We start from the raw sequence: 21,236 nt of genomic DNA on the forward strand, positions 1-21,236 counted from the left end.
AAACACTAGATGGCTTAATGCTCTTTAATGAACTAAATGTCTATTTTTGTTCTGTGATTATTACATATCGTAATTATCCCATCCATATCTAGAGAGTTTAGTACGCTGTGTATTGCTCCCTGTTCTAGCACAAATACCTCTGCAGCTCCAAAGTACAAATGGCCACCCAGTATAAAGAACAAGCATTTGCAATGCAAAAGGTCTCGCAATTGCGAAATATTGAGCTCTTGGCATTGCAAATAACAATGCATTATATTTGTGTTTAAAAAACCTGCAATAATAAAAGGCATTGTTTTTTACAATACCAATAGGTCAAAGTTTCTCAAATATAAGACCCATCGCATTGCAAATAATTGTTGTTTACAAGTGCCCCATGCTGCTCTTTCAAGTTAATAGAGTCCACGCCCCTTTCTTTAGACGAGCCGTATCTAAAGAAAGGTCCGCGGCCACTATTAAAGTGAAAGCACGGTATGGGACGCTATTATCAAAAAAACATTTGTTTGTCAAGGTGACTGAATGCGCTGAATTTTGCAGGAAAGCATGTAGTGCCTGCAGTAGGAGAAACCATTAAAGAAAATAGTGCTTACAGAGTAAATAAGACGTACCATGTAACAACCAAAGTAAAAAGGCCAGTACTCATAGGAGGTTACAAATGAAGACAAGGCGGTACTAAGGAGGGACTAGCAAGCCTATTAACAAATCAGAAGCCAGCATTTACGAAGGACAATGACACAAGCCAGTGACAAATATAGGTGGCGAGTGGGCTGGGCTTCAAGTCCATACTCCAATACAGCATGGCTCGTAGAGCAGCGCATGCGCTGCCCAGGCTCGACCTAATACAAAACAGTTCTTCTAGCTACTCCTGTATCTCTAACAACCATCAACAACCGGCACTCCAGAATGTTTCTATGTGTGGGGATGCCTGCTATCGTTTTTAGACTTATTGTGACATCATTCACCTGATTGTCCCGTTAAATATGTATATTGGCGATCGTACTCCTTTACGTTTATAGCGGACTATGAGTTAGATTCAGGCATCGTGCAAACCCCTTCCTTGGTGGTCATTCAGTTCTAACCTGCAGGACTTGTTGCAATTACTCAAATTCATAAAGCCTCTTACTTGAACAGAAAGGGGATGCAATGCCATACTAATGACAGATTGTCCACTATGCAGATAATTTTTAACAACATGTATTACATGCTTAATGTAAAAAAGCTTACCATTGGTAAGAAGCCAATAACCACACTTTTTAACCAATAATAACTGATTGTGGTATCTAGGATACCTTACCGTGGGGTTTCTAGAACATGGGGATTAGAATACAGTGGTTTGACAGTTGAATGTTGTACTTGTGGCATGTTCTCCAATAAACCATATACTTATCAGTTAGCTGATCGTGAGATGAGACTTCTTTGAGCCTTACAGTGGCTCCACTCATCTGCACAGCGCACATTTTGGGGAGAATAGTCAAAGAAGTGCAGGCACTGTTTCAGTGGAGCTGTTCATGGAGGTTCAATTGGACCATGGATCCTGTGTCCTATGCAGTAGTGTGCTAGCAGCGGTGACAAATTGCAGACCATTCCTGAGGTCATATAGGTTTTGGGAGGCCATTAGCACAAGTAGAGATTTACGGCTGTTTGAGCTCAGTCTTGCGACCCTGACACTGTGAGGCAGTACATGCAAGAGTAAGTGTTGGTAGAGTTTGTGACTTCGGCAGCTGGGAGGCCTGCACAAGCTAGACAGGTGTATGTGGGAGGTGATGCAATGTTATGTACAGCAGTGCGATGCCAGCTGTACACCAGTGTGACACCAGCTATACACCAGTGTAAAGCCAGCATGCCACCATCTTGGTTGTTGCAGATTGAAGCGAAGGTGGGTATGCGGTCAGCGTTGCTGTTAATTTGTGTGTGTCGGTGATGCACACACCAACATAATTGGCAGACGACGCTTCAAGTATGATGTATTGATGCCTGTTGGTACGAGGAATTCGTGCACATCTGTGATGCGCACACCAACATAATTGGCAACGGTGCTTGTCAGGAATGTGCACCCCAACATACGTGGCACCATTTACATAACAGCAGTGATGCACACACCAACATAATTGGCAGTGTTGCATGTCAGTGATGCGTACACCAACATAATTGGCATCGTTTATGTAACACCAACATAAGTAGTAGCGTTAACTTAAAGAACCTATTGGACGTGTGCCGGTGATGCACACACTATTTATACCACTTTTAGCATTATTATCATCTTGACATTGGAATTTTCACCTAGTGAGTGCAATATTTGGAGTGTTCGACGGTGACTTGTGCACCATTTAATACAATTTTTAAAACCACTGTCGAGCGCCTCTATGATGATTCGCACACCTTGTGGTGTTAACTGCGTAACCATATACATACTCATGCACAGTGTTGCTAGAGGATCCCTAACGAGGAGAACATGAGTGTAAAAAATGTTGGCTTTACTCCAGTGGTGCCATTTCTTCCAGCGGAGGGAAAGCCTCACATGAAATGACTGGATTAAAAAGATTACTTTATTAGTTATATAACAGCTACAGAGGAGAAGAATGATGGACAGTTTACTTCTACTAGGAAAAAGAAAATTCTTCCAAGGCCAGATGGAGGCACATATGTGTTTAAGGAAGCTCTTGCTGATTTAGATGCCCACTACCAATCTACAGTGTATGCGACCATTGACAAATTTAATTTATTTAAATGGAAACGGGTCAAAAACTGAATCTGTAGAGGATTATGTAGCTGCACTAAAACAAATAGCTATATGGTGCAAGTTTGGTGCCTTGCATGATGACCTAATAAGACACCAAATTGTCATGCATTCTAGTAACGCAGGTATCCAAGAAAAATTGTGGGTGTGTGGTGATGCACCACTCAATTAAATCATTGCTATTGTAAACAAGCATTGGAAATGCAATAGATCTCGCATTTGTTTGTGTTAGAGCTATAGGCATCGATAACGTGCAAGGCTACCTACTACGCATGCAGCGCTTTGTTTTTAATTGTATTTATGTAGCGCTTACTACCTAAGACAAGGCATTGAAGCACAAGCAGCATGCTGTACATATAGCTTTAATCAAAGTGTAACTAAAAATAACACAGTGACTGTAAAAGAGGAATTTAACTCACTAGCATTCAGGACTATACCTTAGAGAAGGACCTCTACTTAAGATACCTTCGCTGAGCTCTGAACAAATGTTGGGGAGAGGTGGATGCAGACTTCATGGCGGACCCGGGCGCCTCGAGTAACGGCTCTGCACTTCAAGGACCCTCAGCCAGGCCTTTTGACACCCGATGGAAGTTGTGGTTTGACAGATAGCTCAAGCGAAAAGAAGACAAGGAACAAGACTATAAAGGGCAGTGGAGGAGACGGGCTGCTGGCGTCCAGTAGTTTTAATACAAAGAAATAGGTGGAATACTGCAAGTACAAGATAGCGGTCGACATGAAGATTGCGATAGAATCGTGAACTGGAAAATACTGATTCGATACTGTTGGGTACTGATTTGGGGGTGCCTGATCCTAATATGGGACCGAACAGAGGAAATGGAAGTAATCCGGTACTAGATGTATTACTGGAATGAGTTGTGGGAGAGAAGCTGCTCACACTGGAAGAGCTGTAGTGTTGCCCTAAAAAATCTATGATTTTATGATTGGTTAGAAAGTACAGGACTACAGGAATTTCCAATGCATTTTGAATAATTAGTTGTATATTCTTATGCATCCTGTATTAATGTATATGACTTATTACAGGTATTTATGTATTTAATTATTTATTTTAAAGTTACTTTTTCTGGTATTCGAAAGGGGGGTGAGTTATTACATGTAATAGAGTTTTTGAGGTGCTGTGTAGTAGTGCTTCCGATATTTGTAAGGAAATTGTACAATGGCATCACAACCATTTCACATTTACCCCATCTTCATTATCTTACCTATTGTAGTTAACTAATGTTACTGGGAATGGGTGCTACATAACAGGTACTCCAAAACGAGTTCAAATAGCCTTACAGGCCTGTTTATGGTATTTAAGGACAAGCCCAAGTTGGAAGGGTATTGGGATCTAATAACAAAACCCGCGGATCGCAAAATATTTTTCCAATTCAGATGCGGCTCGCTTCCTCTTGGGGACTTTACCAAAAAGTGGGGTGTTGATAGGTCGGGGTTCTGTCCCAAGTGCCACGGTACTGGGGAAAACCTGAGTCATTTTTTATATGTGTGCCCACTATATTCCGCCCCCAGAGCCAAATGGCTTAGGCCGGTATGCAGAAATTTGGGCACAAGATCGGCTGGGGAAGCAAACCGACTGTTAATGACCAGTTTGGATCCTCTGATAGTAGTGGGTGTGGCCAAATTTTTGAGGTGGGCCTGGCTGATTAGAAGTAGGCTCATTAAAAGTAATCTAATGGGGTCTTAAGGTTGTGTCTCCTGAAATGGAGTCTTGTATTTTGTTGCATTCATGCGTCTCTGTAATTTTGTATATATATGCAAGAAGCTGATTAGTACGTCAATGCTTTAATACTTGTTTTAATTGTTCATATGTTTAAATGTATTTTATGTCTTTTATGATGAACTAATCGAATAAAGACTTCTTGAACTGAACTGAAACTAATGTTTAAGAAGGGGAGATGTGGTATCTAAGATACCTTACCTTGGGGGTTCTAGTATGTGGGGATTAGAATACATTGGCATGACATTTGGAGGCTGTACTTGTGGTGTGAGGATGCCACATGCCTGTTCTCCAATAAACCCTATACTTACCTGTTAGCTGCGCATGACCTTACTGCACTGATATATTAGGATTGTTTGTGCTATTTGAGAAAACAACCAGTCCCAGTGACTGATGAATTTAGAATCTTTTCATAAATTAAAAGGCTTTGACTGAAACATAGAATGTATGAGAAAAATGTGCCACTCAGTGCCTTTCTCGATTACACTTTATTTTTTGGCTAAGAAAAAAAGTATATAAAATGCGCATTTTGTTATGTTTTTTGTAGGCTGGAAAACCATTGGCCGAACCTGCCAAGATATCAATGAGTGTGAGACTGACAATGGAGGCTGCTCTGTGACCCCGTTTGTCCCATGTATAAATACAAGAGGATCCTATCACTGTGGACTCTGTCCCCCAGGTACCCCGCTTGCGTGCATGTGTTACTTGTATGTATTTGAATACCGAATACACTTTTAAGCTCTTGCCACAGTGGATTAAGCTGTTTGTATCTGTTTCAAGTTGTCAGTTGAAAGGAGGAGGAAAACACAAGTGTAGGCAATGTGGGTATGCTTGAATTAATAAAGAAAAATAACCAGGATTCCTAAAAATGCTTAAATGGCATGTGATTTACATTAAAAAAAAACAATTTCTAACAGAAATTTTAAAAGCTCTCGGAAAGACATTCCTGATTTTTTTTTTTCCAAAACCTTTATTGCACTTTGTATATTACACAGCGGAACGCCTACAACCCTGCGGGCCGGCCGCTAACACGTGCTCGTTAGACATGATATAGCTTTGCATTGTGTCCAATAAATCAACAGTGTCCGCAATTGTCCAGTAGAGCATACTGCAAATTAAAAGTGCATTTGAGATAGCATTGTCAACATTCGAGATGGTTTTGATGGTATTTTATCTTTTTTGAAAAACAACAAACTCTAAAACTAAAACATTAGGAATGATAGTACGGTCAGACGTGGATCAATGCAGTTTGAATTATAAGTGCCTCTTGGGAGAGGCCTACTCCCAGCTCATGCCCCAGCGGTCTAGCGCCCCGCCCACTTTATGCACACACCCGCCCTCGTCCCACAGTCAGCAGTTCAAAAGAAGAACGCGCTTAGCGGCCCTGGTCGTCCCCCTGCTCAACCACTTCATTCAGGCTCACCCCTCCTCCCCCTCCTCGTCCGAGTCCTCCTGCTCATCCTCCAATAAGGGATCACAAATGTCCCCCCTGTACCCATTCCATTGCAACCACACTTTGTTCCATTTCCCTGGGCAGGCTCGGCTGGAGTACACCGCCCTCTCGGTCACCATCACTGTATCCATATGTAGACACCATTGGGACTTGGACGGGAGGTCTGCCACACCCCACCGCTGCGCTATGTCTCTCTTTGCCACCATCAACCCCACCGTGACCCAGAGTTGTTCATACCTGGAAAGGTCAGTAGGCTCCCAAATGTTAAGTAGGCACCTCCGCGGGTCGGGCAGCAGGGACCGGTTTAGTGTTTGTGAAATCGTACGAAGTATCTGCTTCCAATAGTCCTGTATCTTGGGACACTCCCATATGGTATGAAAGAACGTGCCCTCCTCCCCACACCCACGAAGGCAATACGGATGGGGTGTCCTGTTTATGCGGTGTAGCATGGTCCTCGTGTAGTAAACTCTGTGTAGAATCTTAAACTGCACTAAACGCATGCGCGCTGAGATGCCCACTTCCTTAGGGGACCCAAGTGCTTCATACCATTCATGTCCGTCCATGTCGCCTACGTCCCCCTCCCACTTCCCCTTTAGGTGGAGTGTCGGATCCGGGAAGTTATTAAGCAATTTGCGGTACGTGAGTGATGTTGCCTTCTCCAACATGTATTCAGTGAGGAGGCGATCCTCCAAGGGCGAGGATTCGGGCAGAGGTGTGTCGGGGGGCAGGGCCGTGAGCAATGCGTGCTGTATTTGGATGTACCTATAAAGCTCCCTGTCACCCAAACCATATAGTTCTCTTAGTCGGACAAAGGGTATCACAGCATTCCTCTCCCACAAATCACCCACCGTGGAAATACCTATCGTATCCCAGTGCGCAAAACCCTTAGTATTCCTCATATTGCCCAGTGCCCGCGAATCCCACAGCGGAGTCATTCCAGTGATCTTCCCCTTCCAGCCCAGTGCCGCCGTCGCCGTGTGCCACAACTGAACAGTCAATTTAGTGGGGCCCACCAAGGCCCGCACCTTGCGGTGGTCATATAATGGTCCCAACAAAGTATCTGTGCCCAGTTGAGCCCTATCCGACTGGAAGGCCGGTTCGGTTTGTGGGGCGTGAATCCAGAGGTTTATTGGCTTTAGGTGTGCTGCCCAGTAATATAGCTTAAGGTTCGGCAGCGCAATCCCCCCATCATACCAATCTCTGTGCAGCTTAGATTGCGCCACGCGCGCAGGGAGGTTCCCCCATAGAAGGTTTGAAACTAGAGCAGCCACTCTCTGGAAGAACCGCGGTGCCACGGGATAGGGTATATTTTCGAGGACGTACAGGAAACGCGGTAGCGCCATCATCTTATAAAGCGCCGCCCTGCCCAAGAGCGTCAGCGGCAGGCCAGACCAGAACATGACATCCCGTTTCAGCCTGTCTAGGTGAGGTTTCAAATTTTTATCAACAAATTCAGTCGGGTCTTTGGTGATATGAATACCCAGGTATTTAAATGAAGAGCCCGCCAGCTTCAGTGGGCACGTGTCGGCCAGATTCGGGGCCGGACCCTGCAAAACGTACAGTTCCGATTTGGTCCAGTTCAACGCGTAGCCAGAAACTCTGCCATACGTATCGCAAATGTGGAGCAAAGCCGGCACCCCACCCTCTGGGTCTATTAGATAAAGCAACATATCGTCCGCGTATAATGACAGACGGTCCTCCCAACCCCCCTTCCACGTTATACCCTTGAGGAGGGGTGAAGTCCTCAAAAGAGTCGCAAGAGGCTCCAAAGAGATCGCAAACAGCAGGGGCGACAAAGGGCACCCCTGCTGCGTGCCCCTCCCCAACGGGAACGTGTGCGAAATGTGGCCGTTAGCCACCACGTGCGCCACCGGGTCGGTGTACAGTAGTTTGACCCATGCTATAAAGCGAGGTCCAAATCCCAAGCGGTTCAGCGTTTCAAAAAGGTACTCCCATTCCACCAAGTCAAAAGCCATTTTGGCGTCCAATGCCAAAATTACTGCTGGTGTGCCGATGGTGTCCGCCCTAGCCAGTACCCCGTGCAGCCGCCGAAGATTCAACGATGTATTTCTGTGTGGCATAAATCCGGACTGGTCCGGGTGTATAATCGACGACAGATGGGGCAGGACCCTTTGCGCCAGAAGTTTAGCCAATATCTTCACTTCGGCATTTAACAAGGAAATGGGTCGATAAGAGGAACACTCCTCCGGCAGTTTGCCTGGCTTGGGGATGGTCACGATGGTCGCTGCCCGCTGGTCCGGCGGGAGGCAACCGTTCTCCAAACAATCCTTATACATCCCTAACAGGTGCACACTAAGGGTCTCAGGAATCGCTTGGTACCATTCAATGGGTATGCCGTTCGGGCCCATTGCCTTACCCGGGTTTAGAGCCTTAATCGCCAACTGGATTTCGTCGGCAGTAATGTCCGCCTCCAACTCATTGGAGGCCTCCGGTGATAACATTTGGACCTCGATTGGGGCTAAGAGGGTCCTGGCCCTCTCAGCTGTGATCGCACACTCCGGGGTGTACACTCGCTCAAAATGGGCCGCCAGTAGCTCCGTGATATGCCGTGGATCAGTATGTGCCTCCCCTCTCTCATCTTTCAGACGTTGGATCCCCCTAGAATTACCCTCCCGCTTATCAAGCCACGCCAACATTTTCCCCGCTTTGTCACCCACCTCATAAATTCTATTTTGAGTATCGGCTATGTGTCCTTTCACCAGCTGGCGCAAGTGAGCAGTATATAGCTGTTGTTGGAGGGTGAGTGTGTGAAGGCCGGAGGGAGAGGGGTGTCGCTCATGAGCCTCAGTTTGTTCCTGCAGTGCCACCTCCAGATCGGCCAATTCCCGGGACAGCTGCCTCCTATACCCCGTAATGGAATTAATGGCTTGCCCCCGCAGGACCGTTTTATAGGCTTCCCAGAGAGTCGCCGGGGAGCGCACTGAATGCACGTTTTCAATGAAATATTGCTTTGTTGTGTTTTTAAGAGCCTTACGAACCTGCGGGACCTTGAAGTAGGCAGCACTAATGGGGTAGATGCGTTTGCACGCACTGGTCTGTGAGGAAAGTGTCAGTGTGAGTGGCGAGTGGTCAGAAATCCCTCGAGGGAGAATTACCATTGCATCAACATGTCGGAGGCCCTCACCCAGCGACAGGAAGTAGTCAATCCGCGAAAGGCTGCCATGCACTGCAGAGTGGAAAGTGTATTGCTGCGCGCCGGGGTGCAAGTGTCTCCAGATGTCAGTCAAACCCATGGCTCTTGCGAAGCGCTGGAGGTAGGAGCCCCCCCCTGTGGAGCCGGCGCGGGGTGTTTGTCCAGTTGCGTGTCCATGACCGCATTAAAATCCCCCCCCAGAATGATCTCGCCCTCGGGGAGAGTCAAGAGGAATTCTCCCAGTTTTGGGAGGTGGACCGACTGTAATGCTGGTGGGATATACACGGACACCACGTTAAAGAGCTTTCCCTCCCACTGTCCATGTAAGGCTGAAAAGCATCCCTGGTCATCCGTCTTAGTCGATAAAGGCAGGAATCGTGAGTTTTTTTGTACCAGTATGCCGGACCCCCTGGATCCAGACGTAAACTCGGAGTGGACCCACATTTTATAACCACGCCTGTCCAAGGCCTTCGCAGCCCCCCTACCAGATGAGTCTCTTGCAACAGGGCTACAGTAGGTCGCTGGCGCTTGATTGCAGTCAATACCAACCCCCGCTTAACTTTATCTCCCAGGCCCCTCACATTCCAGGACATTAAACGCAAGGGAGAGCAGTGTGAGTCAGCAGACCCTACATCCACTGTCGGGCCAGAGTTATCAGCCATCGGTGGTTATTGGGCGCAGGATGTACCGGCTGAAAAGCAGGTCTAATCTAGCGGCCGTGCCATAGCACAGCAAAGAACAAAGGGACATCACGGGGGCCTAGTATCACTGTCCTTCCCCATCAATATACACTGGCACACACATGAATTAAAGCAGTGACCCTGACCGTTTGCATACATTCCCAACAATAACAAGAACAGTTCGAAACAAACCCCCCTCCCTGCCCCCTTGCCTAACGGACTTCGAACTGCCCGCCACCCCAACTGAGCAGAGTGCTTTACCCATCCCACAACCAGAGTACTTGCGTGTAGGGGGGAGAGCGTCTCCCCGGGCAGGCGGCCTCCCTGTAGGCTGTCGGGCGGCCACGCCAGAGTCTACGTGCAGCGTATTAAGCAACCAGTCACCTTTGGGAATCAGCGATCCTCAGCAATTCAGAGTTCGGGGTAGGAGTCACTCGTCCCCACCTCCCCCTTCAAATCCGTGGGATGGAGAGTGTTCCGCTCCCTCCACTCGACCAGACGTTTGGGAGCCCGTTCTGCTGCCACCTCTACGGTATTGATCCGGCCTATGTGTCCTGCGTTGTCGCCCAACAGTGTGCCAGCCCTCCAGCCAGTCCCGGGCCGATTCGGGGGTATCGAAAAACCACACTTTTTTGTCCGCAACCACTCGAAGCTTAGCCGGGAATATCATGGAGTATGGCAGTTCCTTTTCTCTCAGGGTCTTTTACACTTCTAGGAACATTCTCCTCTTTCTGGGCACTTCCGCCGTGTAGTCCGGGAAGAAGGCGATCTTCGAGTTCTGGATTTGAATGGCCAGCGCCACTCTCGCAGCCTTTAGAATGGCGTCACGATCGCGGAAATTGAACAGTCTGGCCAATATTGGTCGCGGCGCGCCTCCCGTCTTGGGCTTTCCTCCCGGAACACGGTGAGCCCTTTCGACCGAGAAGAAGTTCGAGAGCCCCTTAGGTTGTAGCCGAGTCTTGACCAAGTCCTCCACATAGAGGTCTAGTGCCCCCGTGTCCTCCGATTCTGGCACACCTATAATGCGGACATTGTTGCGCCTGGAACGACCTTCCTGGTCATCCAGTTTGTCTCTGAGCAGCTTGTTATCAGTCCGCAGCCGTTCCATCGCCGTTTGCAGTTCGGACACATCCTCGACCAGCGATTTAGTAACCACTTCGACCTGTTTGACCCTCTCATTCATTTTTTGGAGATCCGCCCTTATTAAGGTGACTTCAGTCGCCGTGGCACCCACCGTAGCCTGCACCTGGGCCAACGCCGCCAGGACATCATCAAGCGTGGCCTTTTTCGCCCCATCGGTCTCCGTCACCTTACCAGCATTTTTGCGTTGCTCCTGGGGCGGTGACTGCCTGTCGTATGCAAACTTGTCCAGCTTGGCTTGAGTTGAGGTGTTTTTAGGGCCCCTGTGTGACATGGCGCAGGCTGTGGCGAAGCTGCCAAAAAGGGTGCAATCGGGCGCGACTGAAAGCTGGGTCGTCTCCACGCACTTCGGTGGTAGGTCGTGGCAACGCGTGCAGGCGAGTACTCGGTGAGGGTGGAGGACGTCTTCTTGCAAGTTCGTAGCAGGAGGGGTGGGGGGGGCGGGTTCGCCCCTTCAGACGCTATGCCCCGGCCGTCTGCCGAGTCTGTGTCGAATCCGCACCCCAGTAGCGGGCCTGATGGGGAACCAGGCGGTCACCACAAAGTACCTCCAACACCAGGCTATGCCCCCATGGTATGCCCCGTGGTTCGCCTCACTTCAGTGCCCCTGTAGTGTGACGCTGTCCGGGCCCCCGCCCTCACTATGGTCCGGCTAGTAAGCGCCACCCGGCGCCCTAATGAAGTGGTCTGCACACGCTGTAGTTACCTCACAGACCGTGGGCACCGCGTTGTAAATACGGCCGTTGCTCGGTCCTGGTGTGCCTCGTGGGTGCTGTGGGAGAACGGCGGCGCCGAGCCCAGGGTGCGCGGCGTCCTCCGCTCCTCCGGGCGGATCACGTGGGCCGGTAGACGTGCAAGGGCCACTCTCGGAAGCGCACAAGTAATCACGGTGCTGGATGGGGCTCCGTGGACGTTTGGAGCGATGCGCCCGACGCACCGGCACTTCCGGTCACTCCTCCTCCGACACCCGGCCGCTTCCGGCCGGCTGCAGACGTTCTGTGGCTCCGCGGCTGCACTGCGGCAGGTAGGCCCAGCTCCTCCTCTGCCTTAAAACAGGGACTCCGTACCTCAGCAAGCCTCCGTCGCTCCCAAAATTTTGGCAATGACAGCCGCACGGACTCCGGGTCTGGTCCGCCCCACCCAGCTAGTGAGGGAAGGATATTTAGATACGGATTGTTGCGGGAAGCCGCGTCTTCCCGGGAGCCTCCCTAAGCAGCGGCCGCCATCATTGGCTGCTAGCCACGCCATTCCTGATTTTTTAAGTCAGTCTTTGATAGGACCTGGCAGCATTGTGATTGGTCTGAGCGCTGTGGAGCAGCACTCAGTCAGGGAATGGGGGCTTGGGCATGTTCTCCACGCAGGCTGTGATACAGCCTGCAGGGAGGACATGCAAAGTGTGCATGACTGTTTGACCAGCCAGAGAGGCCCGGCCAAACAGACATGTCCACTTAAGAGTGGACAAACCACTCCTACCCTGCTCTAAAACACTCCTGGATGGATGGATGGATAGGTTTTTATATAGCGCAATATCACCGCCAGGTCTCAAAGCGCTTTGCATTGGGAACCCGTCCTGGTTTTTCCCTGTGAGATAGCCCCTACTGGGTATCCCCAAAGTGAGAGCCAGGCATCCCGCCGCGGGGGGCCGTAGTGGAGATTAAGCAAGCTATTGCCCAGAGTTGCAGAGTGTGATTCGAGTAGGCACCGAAGCGAGAATTACTGAGTCCATGGACATTTTGGGCTCAAGACCCTGCCGCGTCGGGAATTGAACCCTGGTCCCGGGTCTGATCTCAGCGTCCGGGTCTGCCTCCTCTAACCAGTGAGCCACACTTCTCCACCCTACTGTTAGTGCAGAACAGTCCCATCCACCCCGCAAAGCTGCCCAGCAGGAACACATAAAATGATAATTACATTGAGTTATTATCATTGTATGTGTTCTTTCTTTCACTGCTTTGCAGCAGTGGGTCAACGCTCCTCTGCCTTAGCGGAGGAACCACCACTGGGACCTGGGCCATTTATCATTCCCATTGACTGAGCTGGCTGCCATTTTCCCCTAAAAATATGCACTGTCTCAACCTAATGGTCAAACTCTCACCACCTCTTACTCTGCCACTGTAAAATGGACCAGCGGGTTTAAACTGCTGGTCTTGTTTCACAGCATGATGACTGCTGAATTTAAAGAGAGGACTGGAATCCTCCACGTGGCCTGCACAGCTCAACAATTCTCAGTCATGTCACCCTGAGAATCTATCAGACCTTTTTCCATACAGCGCTGCAAAGTCACGAACTTAAATGTTAGGACCCAGTATTTAAGTGCTTGTACTGTGGTAGATTTCCAAGCCAGTGTTTCTAAATTTAGTTTGACATGTATAGCAAGTTCCATTCTAGGGCAAGGCAAGGATGGTTACAACATGGAGTCATCAACCCTCATAGTCTCTACGAGCAGCAAAGTTTGCACTAGATGAGGATACATGTTTTAGTAAGAGAGTGGTAATATGTTAATATTCTTCTCACAGGTTATGAAGGAAACGGAAAGGTCTGCACTCAGGTTGATGTCTGCTCTCTGAACAATGGCGGGTGCCATCCATTCGCTACATGTACACCTATACAAGGTAATCAATGTGTGGTTTTGGGGGAAAATTACAAACACTCTTCACCACATTTGCACAAGCAAAAGTGATGCAATCCCAGCACAAAGTGTTACGTTGGGATTAACTTTCTAACGCAAATCATGTTTTGCATTGGAAAGTTGCCTAGAGTAAAACAAAGTAACGCTATTTTGCACGGCTTTCCTTCAAGGGGGTGTCCTATGGTGGTACATGGGCATTTTTATGCAACCACCTGTGGTTTTTGGCGCAAATCACTGCCTTCTAAGATTTGTAGACAGGCTTTTGTGGCAAAAAATTATACCTTTTTTTGCTAGTGTTTTTTTTAAAGTTTTCACAGTTTTCCCAAGTTTGCATGTGTGTTACACTGTATAGCATTCATAAAATGTGGGGAAAGTATTAAACTATGTAAAAAAAATAGATTTTGTACTGGAAGGATATCCTTCTAGTACAAAACTTATGCTTGAAAAAACACACACATACTTGCGCTCCTGTGCAATGGTGTATGCTTTGTTGCATGGCAATCTGAAGCTGACCAGCACAGGTGGAAAGAGAAAAACTGTACCATACCTTACTGGTTCTTTTACCCTTTGGCACTTTTGGTACTGTGCAGCATTATGCTAAATGTTAGTAAATTGTCCTCTTGAAGTCTTAAAGAAGATTCACAATTAATATATCAGACTGCAATGACATCCATTTGAGGCGTTTGAACAATATTCTGACACTATAGTTCATTCAAATCATGATACCTGGTTGTCTATGATCATTCATTACTCTTTTGCCTTTACTTGATCCATACAATTCTAAGTCAAAAGAACATATTCAAAGCTCTTCATTACAACCCACTCGATGATTTACGCCTTTTGTTTCTTAACATTTTGCCAAATATTAGTTTTCTGAGTCAGGATTGGGAGTCTGTAACTACATGGCCTTATCGGAGATATAATGCCTTTTTAATTTACTTGTGTACCAAGTTCTATAGGTTTTGTTTTTCGATGATTTAATTAATTTCTGAATAATCAGAATTATTTATCCACAATATTTTTCAAGACATTTAATGTTTAATATTGTTTATGTTTTTCATTCATTGGGTGGGACCAACAAAGATACTCTGCTTTGTTTACTTTGTACCAAATAGGAAAAACAAACACAATGTTGTTCTAAAATGCTGGGAATGTTTTTGTCAATCATTATTTGGCCTACATAGAGTGCGTCATAGTTTTCTAATTTGTTGTCAAGTATTATTTGGTTATGAGCAAAGATGTAGATGTACAGTAGTGATACATTACAACCCCGCTGGTAGTACTTTACTGTGCTACACAAACTCAGCCATTTGTTATGGATTACAAATCTTTATTCTGTTTGGTAAGAACCAGTGGGATTTCCCAGTCACAACTTTGGATGAATTTCTAGTTTTAAAAATGTGGCTTGAACGGTTAAATTTTGGATTTGGTGTAGTAAACGCAAAGTCAATTCACTCATGAGGAAAGGTGTACCTACTTGATTAACTTGTCTCTAATGAGTAAGTGTATGTTAGGGCTGAGCTAAGTGGACGGAAACGTTGCTTCGTGGGTAGAGATAGACCTGCAAAATCTTGTGCACAACAGAACAAGTCAGAAGTTTGAAAAGAATCTGCAAACATGCTCATTGTAATTTCATTCCATGAAATCACATGGAAAACGTCTCAGGTAAAGGACAAGAACACATGTGCTAATAGGGTGGGAAAATAGAGGGAATATCCCCACATTTAAAAAGTGAATTACAGGATAGTTTTCCTTGTAGGAAAACAAATATATTTTCCCTGTAGTAAATAATGTGTCCATAGCACAATTAGTGGCGTTGGAAATCACTCCGACATTATTGGACACTACGAAAGGATTACAACTAATCACTATAAATTTACACTGCATACACCAAAGGGGAGAATACTCATATGTTGCGCTTTGTCACTACCTTTATGATAATCACCTATTTGCTATTCATGTACATGCCAGTGAATCCTGACAGACTTCAATGAAATATTGTCTAAAAGGTAAGTAAAAGAATATACCACAAAACGTTCCTTTCCATGACAGTCCTAAATTATGTTAGATGCGCATTTGAATTGCAGATATGTAAATGCTCAGGCCTATATTTATTAAAGATTTGCACCTAGACATAAATCACAACGCCACACAGAATTTTGCAAGGGTGTTACTTTTCCTGTGTGGAAGTTATTTTGCACTGGAAACATTCCCTTTTCGCAGCACAAAGAACAAATTGTGCTAGTTAGTGTCACTTTGTGTTAAGAGGGTGACCGGGGCTTTATTGGGGCGTAACTTGGAAGGTTGCAAACATTCAGTACCTGATGTTCTAAAATAGTTAGACTGGGCTTTGCATAAAAAAATCATGCCTTTGCAGCCGGCGCTAATAAGGAGAAATGTTTTTTGTTTATCCAGACACATACGTTGCATGTGTGCTACAGTGCACATCACACATTAAATGTGTAGGATGTGTCAGCGTATGTCTAGACATAGACATTTGAACTGGAATGGTATATCACATGGAAAATATTTTTAAGTCAGATGTACTCAGTTTTACCTCCTGAGATGATTAATGTTTTAGGCAGGGTTACAGATGCCCTTCCGGGTATGAACCTCACCAACACTCTTGGACTGCGGCCAGCCACCTTGTTGCAGACATAAAGGAGATTTTTGGACTACATTAACTGACAAAATAATGACGCATAAAATGTGATGGGTACTACTTGTGCCAATATAAAACGGGCCTTCCCAGTTCTCAATGTTTCTAATAATCAGAATGAAATGGCTTTTGGGACTATGTTCATAAGAATTCTATCTCTCAAAAATCTTTTAGTTTCCAAAAATGGAAAATGATACTTTGATTAAGAAGCATGTGCAAAAGTTCAAACAAGTCCACGTGTCTTAAAGCCTGTATTACTAGCTGCGACCCAGTTTAGGATTGCTGCATAGGCTGGTTTGACCCAGTAGTTTGAAATGTTGAAAGGAATTACAGCTTTGGAGCATGCTGTCTGCTGCACCACCGCCTAAAAGGCTGGCCATGTCCTATTTCAGAGTAGATCACCACATTAAAAAATAGAGGTTCCTTTGTCCATGGTCAAGCCTGGGGCTGCCCACATCCTGCCTAAAACCAACATAAGATGCTCAGTGACAATCACAGACAGCGAGTGAAAATCGTTAACTTCTGGAATCTGGCCCTTATGTCATTTCTTAACAAGCATTTACAATGAAATGGTCTCTGCATTATTAAAGGTAGAGCTATTGGCATTGCTCATGACATTTTTCTCTTTTTTTTAAAAATCATAAATAAATGGCACTGTCATTTACATTGCCAATAGGTTAATTGTTAAATAAATGGCATTGTCATTTACAATGCCAATAGCTTAATAGCTCGCAAATGCATGACCTATTGCATTTACACCCACACAGAGCCACACACACAAAGCCACCCACACACACAGAGCCACACACACACACACACACACAGAGCCCCACACACACACAGAGCCACACACATCGAGCCACACACACATCGAGCCACACACACATCGAGCCACACACACACACAGCGAGCCCCACACACAGCGAGCCCCACACACAGCGAGCCCCACACACAGCGAGCCCCCCACACCCAGAGCCCCCCACACACCCAGAGCCCCCCACACACCCAGAGCCCCCCACACACCCAGAGCCCCCCACACACCCAGAGCCACACACCCAGGAGAGCAAGCACAGCGAGGGGGCAGGGAAGCAAGCACAGCGAGGGGGCAGGGAAGGAAGCACAGCCAGGGTGCAGGGAAGCAAGCAAAGCCAGGGGGCAGGGGAGCAAGCACAGCCAGGGGGCAGGGGAGCAAGCACAGCCAGGGGGCAGGGGAACAAGCACAGCCAGGGGGCAGGGGAGCAAGCACAGCCAGGGGGCAGGGGAGCAAGCACAATCGGAAAAGAAGAGCTTGCATCAGCATGCCCAGAATAGCCAGCTGAAACGCTGTTTTCAAACCCACGATCGGTCCTGGTGGGAGGACGCGATCGTAATCACTCAAAGTGTGCCTGGATCTTACAGCTGGGAGGATACACAGGCGTAGGGCAGTCACAGAGAAGCTGCAGCTCGTTCGCCACAGCTTTGTTGTGCACTCAGCAACCCCCACCAGATGAAGCAGCCCACCGGTCTCTCACCATCTTTAAAAGCCTCCACGGCACAGAGAGTCAGAGTTCCGCCGCCTCGCCCAGCACCGAACACAGTCTTGTGTCTGATACCTGTGAGGGGGGCGCCGTGTCCAACCCCTCTTGCCAGCAGCTGTATAAACATTGGCCGGCTATCGCGCTGGGTCCGCTTCACTTCAGGAGTGCTTCGGGATGCCCAGGGTGTTTCCTTTGTTCCGCTGCTCGGAGCTGGTGGTCGCCATCTGACTGTAGGAGCACGTGAAACAGGCTTCCTACAAGCAGAACGTAACACTACAGAAATTACTCTACCTAGGACAAAAGACCAAAAGACAAACGAACAGCACCGGTGGGGGAGAGGGGGAGCGGAATTAAGCAACCTTTGTAACTAAATTCCTAGAGACTGTTTCCTGCATCCAAAGGGGAAACCCACAGCTCAAAACATGAAAAACCTGTAACTGAACAAAGCTTTTGTGGAAAGAGGTGGATATAATTGCGAGATTTATAGATGTATGCTCAGGGTGCATCCTTATTGATGGTGGGGCATTGGAGGTGCTAAATCCACTAATAAATGTTTTTATTAGCTGGTCGGGTCGGAGGTTCCTGGTCAGCTGTGTCGAGATTCCTTGGTTACAGCAGCGTTGGAGACACAGACACACACATCCAAATCTTTCAGGTGTTACTGTATACCAAGCCCTGCTCACTTCTTACCTCCCTCCCAGAACCCCCCCCCCCATACACACACACACCAGGGCATGGAAAATAAATGGAATAAAATCATGCAAATTTAGACCTGGTGGCTTATACCCTCCCAAAATGAGGCTATCCCCTACCCCCGGCCACATTGTTTTTTAAGACCTCATTTCAACAGAGTCGCACACACACATTACAGATGTGCAGATACTCCTGCTAACAGAAATATGTTCTCTTTAAAGAGCTAAACACACACACTTGCATGTATTAACCCGCCAAGCCATCTTCGTGTCACAGGAATCGGTGACCAGCAGGTACCCACATAGCACTGGCAGGCACCCAGCTCTTGAGCTATCTTTCTGGGACTGGAGCTTGTACATTGCAAGTGACAATGGCCTACATTTACTCCTGGTTGGAACGGTTCTGAAGTTCTTCTTGTGCAACACACAGATACCTCAGTGCTGGGATCGATTTAAGGGTTTTAAAAATGTTATTACATTCCAAAATACAAACTTTCTGCCTCAAAAGACCCCCACCTACCTTCTAACCTTCTCTATTCTTCCAATACACCTCATACTAGCCGCTATGGCGTTTTAGTTGGGTTAGCTACTGTGCTCGTCGATATCTCGTGCTCACATGCCCACTGTCTAACTGACATCAAAATTAACTCTTTATACCTGAGTAATCAATGGGGGCTGTATGGCCTTTCCTCCAGATTCTAGAGCAGCAGCAGTTATTATAACTATAATCTTTTCCCCATTCTTGATAGACCCTTTTCAGAGCTGCATGTGTTGATAATTTAGATATGCGTGTCAAATGTGTCATTTTTCACTGCAATGTGATAAACAAGTCTGCTTGAATATTACAGTATTTAGTCTGAACCTCGTTCTCTGTTAGAATTTTTTTATTGTTATGGACAAGGCATCATGGAAGCTCATAATCTCATTTCTTGAATGTTTTTCTAATAATAAAGGAGACCATTTCACAGAATTGAAACAAGTAATGGTTTAATCAGGCCTTCTTCTGCTCATTGTTTACTTTAAAGGGTTCATCAATGAATTATTCATATACTGTGCATTAGGATAGGAATTCAATTTTAAAATACATATTTAAAATATCCATTGTTTCCTAGTGTTCTTGAGTATGCCTTTCAATTATAAAAGATGCTCTGGGTTCCACTAAACTTCCTTGTGATTTCTCACAGAATTGATTGTTACTAGAAAGGCATCTCATTCAGGTATTGCTCAGTGGGCATGGGGGTGGGGGGTCAGTCCAATTGGCTCTCTTTCTAGGATTGGCACATTGACAAAGTTGTTAGTGCCAAGGGATCTAGAAAGTCAATCCCGGGCCATGTTCTGAAATATTGACCCAGGAAACATATCACAGTGACACAAGAGTATTGACAGTATGCACTCTTATTTACCTCTGGTGCATTGGCCCAATACTATTACCCTTCAATGGGTTAGGCAAGTTATCAAACCGCGCTCCTGATTCTCCTTTGGTAGCTCAGGATAGCAGTCCCTCCTCACCCCAGCAGGTGGCAGTAGGTTTGGAACGCAAATGCATTCTCACATAATAAATTAATTATCTAGTCAGAGGTAACGCTTATAAATAGAAAGGGAATATAGTCATATGCAAGGAAGATGGGACAGTTGGAACACAGTTGGAACACAAGCTCATTTACATTCCCTTATTTAGACTAATTCTATCATTAGCACTGACTTGCACTCATTCATTTTCACCTACTCTTGTGCACTCACTGTCACCCTGAATCACTCATTCGTACTCTCTCACTCACTCTTGAACGGTCGAGCACTTTTACAGGGCCGGTTTTGGTTCCCAGTCTGGCCCTACATGTATTAAACAAAAACAAATCTTATCTAAGATGCCAGTGAAGGTCAAGATGTTGTTCCTTCATTTTCTATTACATTAATAGTGAATAATAAACTATTATTCACTATTAATATAATAAAAATGAGCAGAAAATGAGGTTTGAAACTGACTCTGATAATGCGAGACACAGACACCCCTGTGATCTTGGCACTGATTTTGCTACCTCTGTGGCCAGGGTCACAAAGGCAGTGTCAGGGGTAGCAAGGGGCAAGCTATGGGCGACCCCTAAATGACATCCACGGTTCTTAAAAATAAAATGTGAGACCTGTAATTGTTTGAAAGTGAAAGACCTCGTGGGGGACAAATCCAGCTATTCCCAACGAATTTGTGATACATCGGCAAATGTTCGCCTTTCAATTGGCAATAAACCCGTTTCTAAGCGCTCCCATTTGTTGTCAATAATGAATCTGAAACAACAGATTAAGCAATTTGAGCAGAATCACGTTTTTAGGGGCGGAGGTATTAGAGGTAAAGTCTCCTGATACAACAAATATCCGTGTAGCCATTGGCTACATCTGCTGCCTATCAATTAACCTACTAATAGCCCCAGAGGAGAGGCGCACGCGTAGAAATATATATTTATAGCGTGCGTGCGCCGTCACTAATGTACACTTTGCCCAGTCCCCGATTCAGCCTTGGGCTAGGCAAGATTTCGAATTCAGTTTCCCACGAATTTCTCAAATATTACCAATCCCTTTAACCCACCCAACGCTCTCCCAGCACATGCACCGCTCGCAGGCTGCTCGAGAGAGGCAGCAACCACAGAAGCACCAAGTAGAATTAGTCAGTGCTGTGCATGGCGCCCGCTAATGTCACTTTACTTTCCACTGAAGCGCCTTGGGCTGGAAGCATATTGTGTACGGCCATAGCAAGGACATAGTACATTTTTTGACAAGGATCTGTCTGGGCATCGGATCAATACCCTATGATTCTGGGGTCACCTGTGCCTTAAATAACAAACATGAACGTGACC

The 21,236-nt window shown here is 46.5% G+C and overlaps 1 protein-coding gene across 1 annotated transcript in view; it reads left to right on the forward strand.

The window, feature by feature from the left end:
- Positions 1-21,236, forward strand: part of CUBN (cubilin) — a 1,583,269-nt gene that overhangs the window by 133,784 nt on the left and 1,428,249 nt on the right. The window contains exons 9-10 of the mRNA XM_078663578.1: positions 5,017-5,148; positions 13,410-13,505. Coding sequence (XP_078519704.1) covers positions 5,017-5,148; positions 13,410-13,505 — 228 coding nt within the window. The remainder of the gene's footprint in view (positions 1-5,016; positions 5,149-13,409; positions 13,506-21,236) is intronic.

The sequence above is a fragment of the Lissotriton helveticus genome, chromosome 10 (assembly GCF_964261635.1).
Source record: "Lissotriton helveticus chromosome 10, aLisHel1.1, whole genome shotgun sequence".
In the NCBI taxonomy this organism is placed as follows: domain Eukaryota; kingdom Metazoa; phylum Chordata; class Amphibia; order Caudata; family Salamandridae; genus Lissotriton; species Lissotriton helveticus.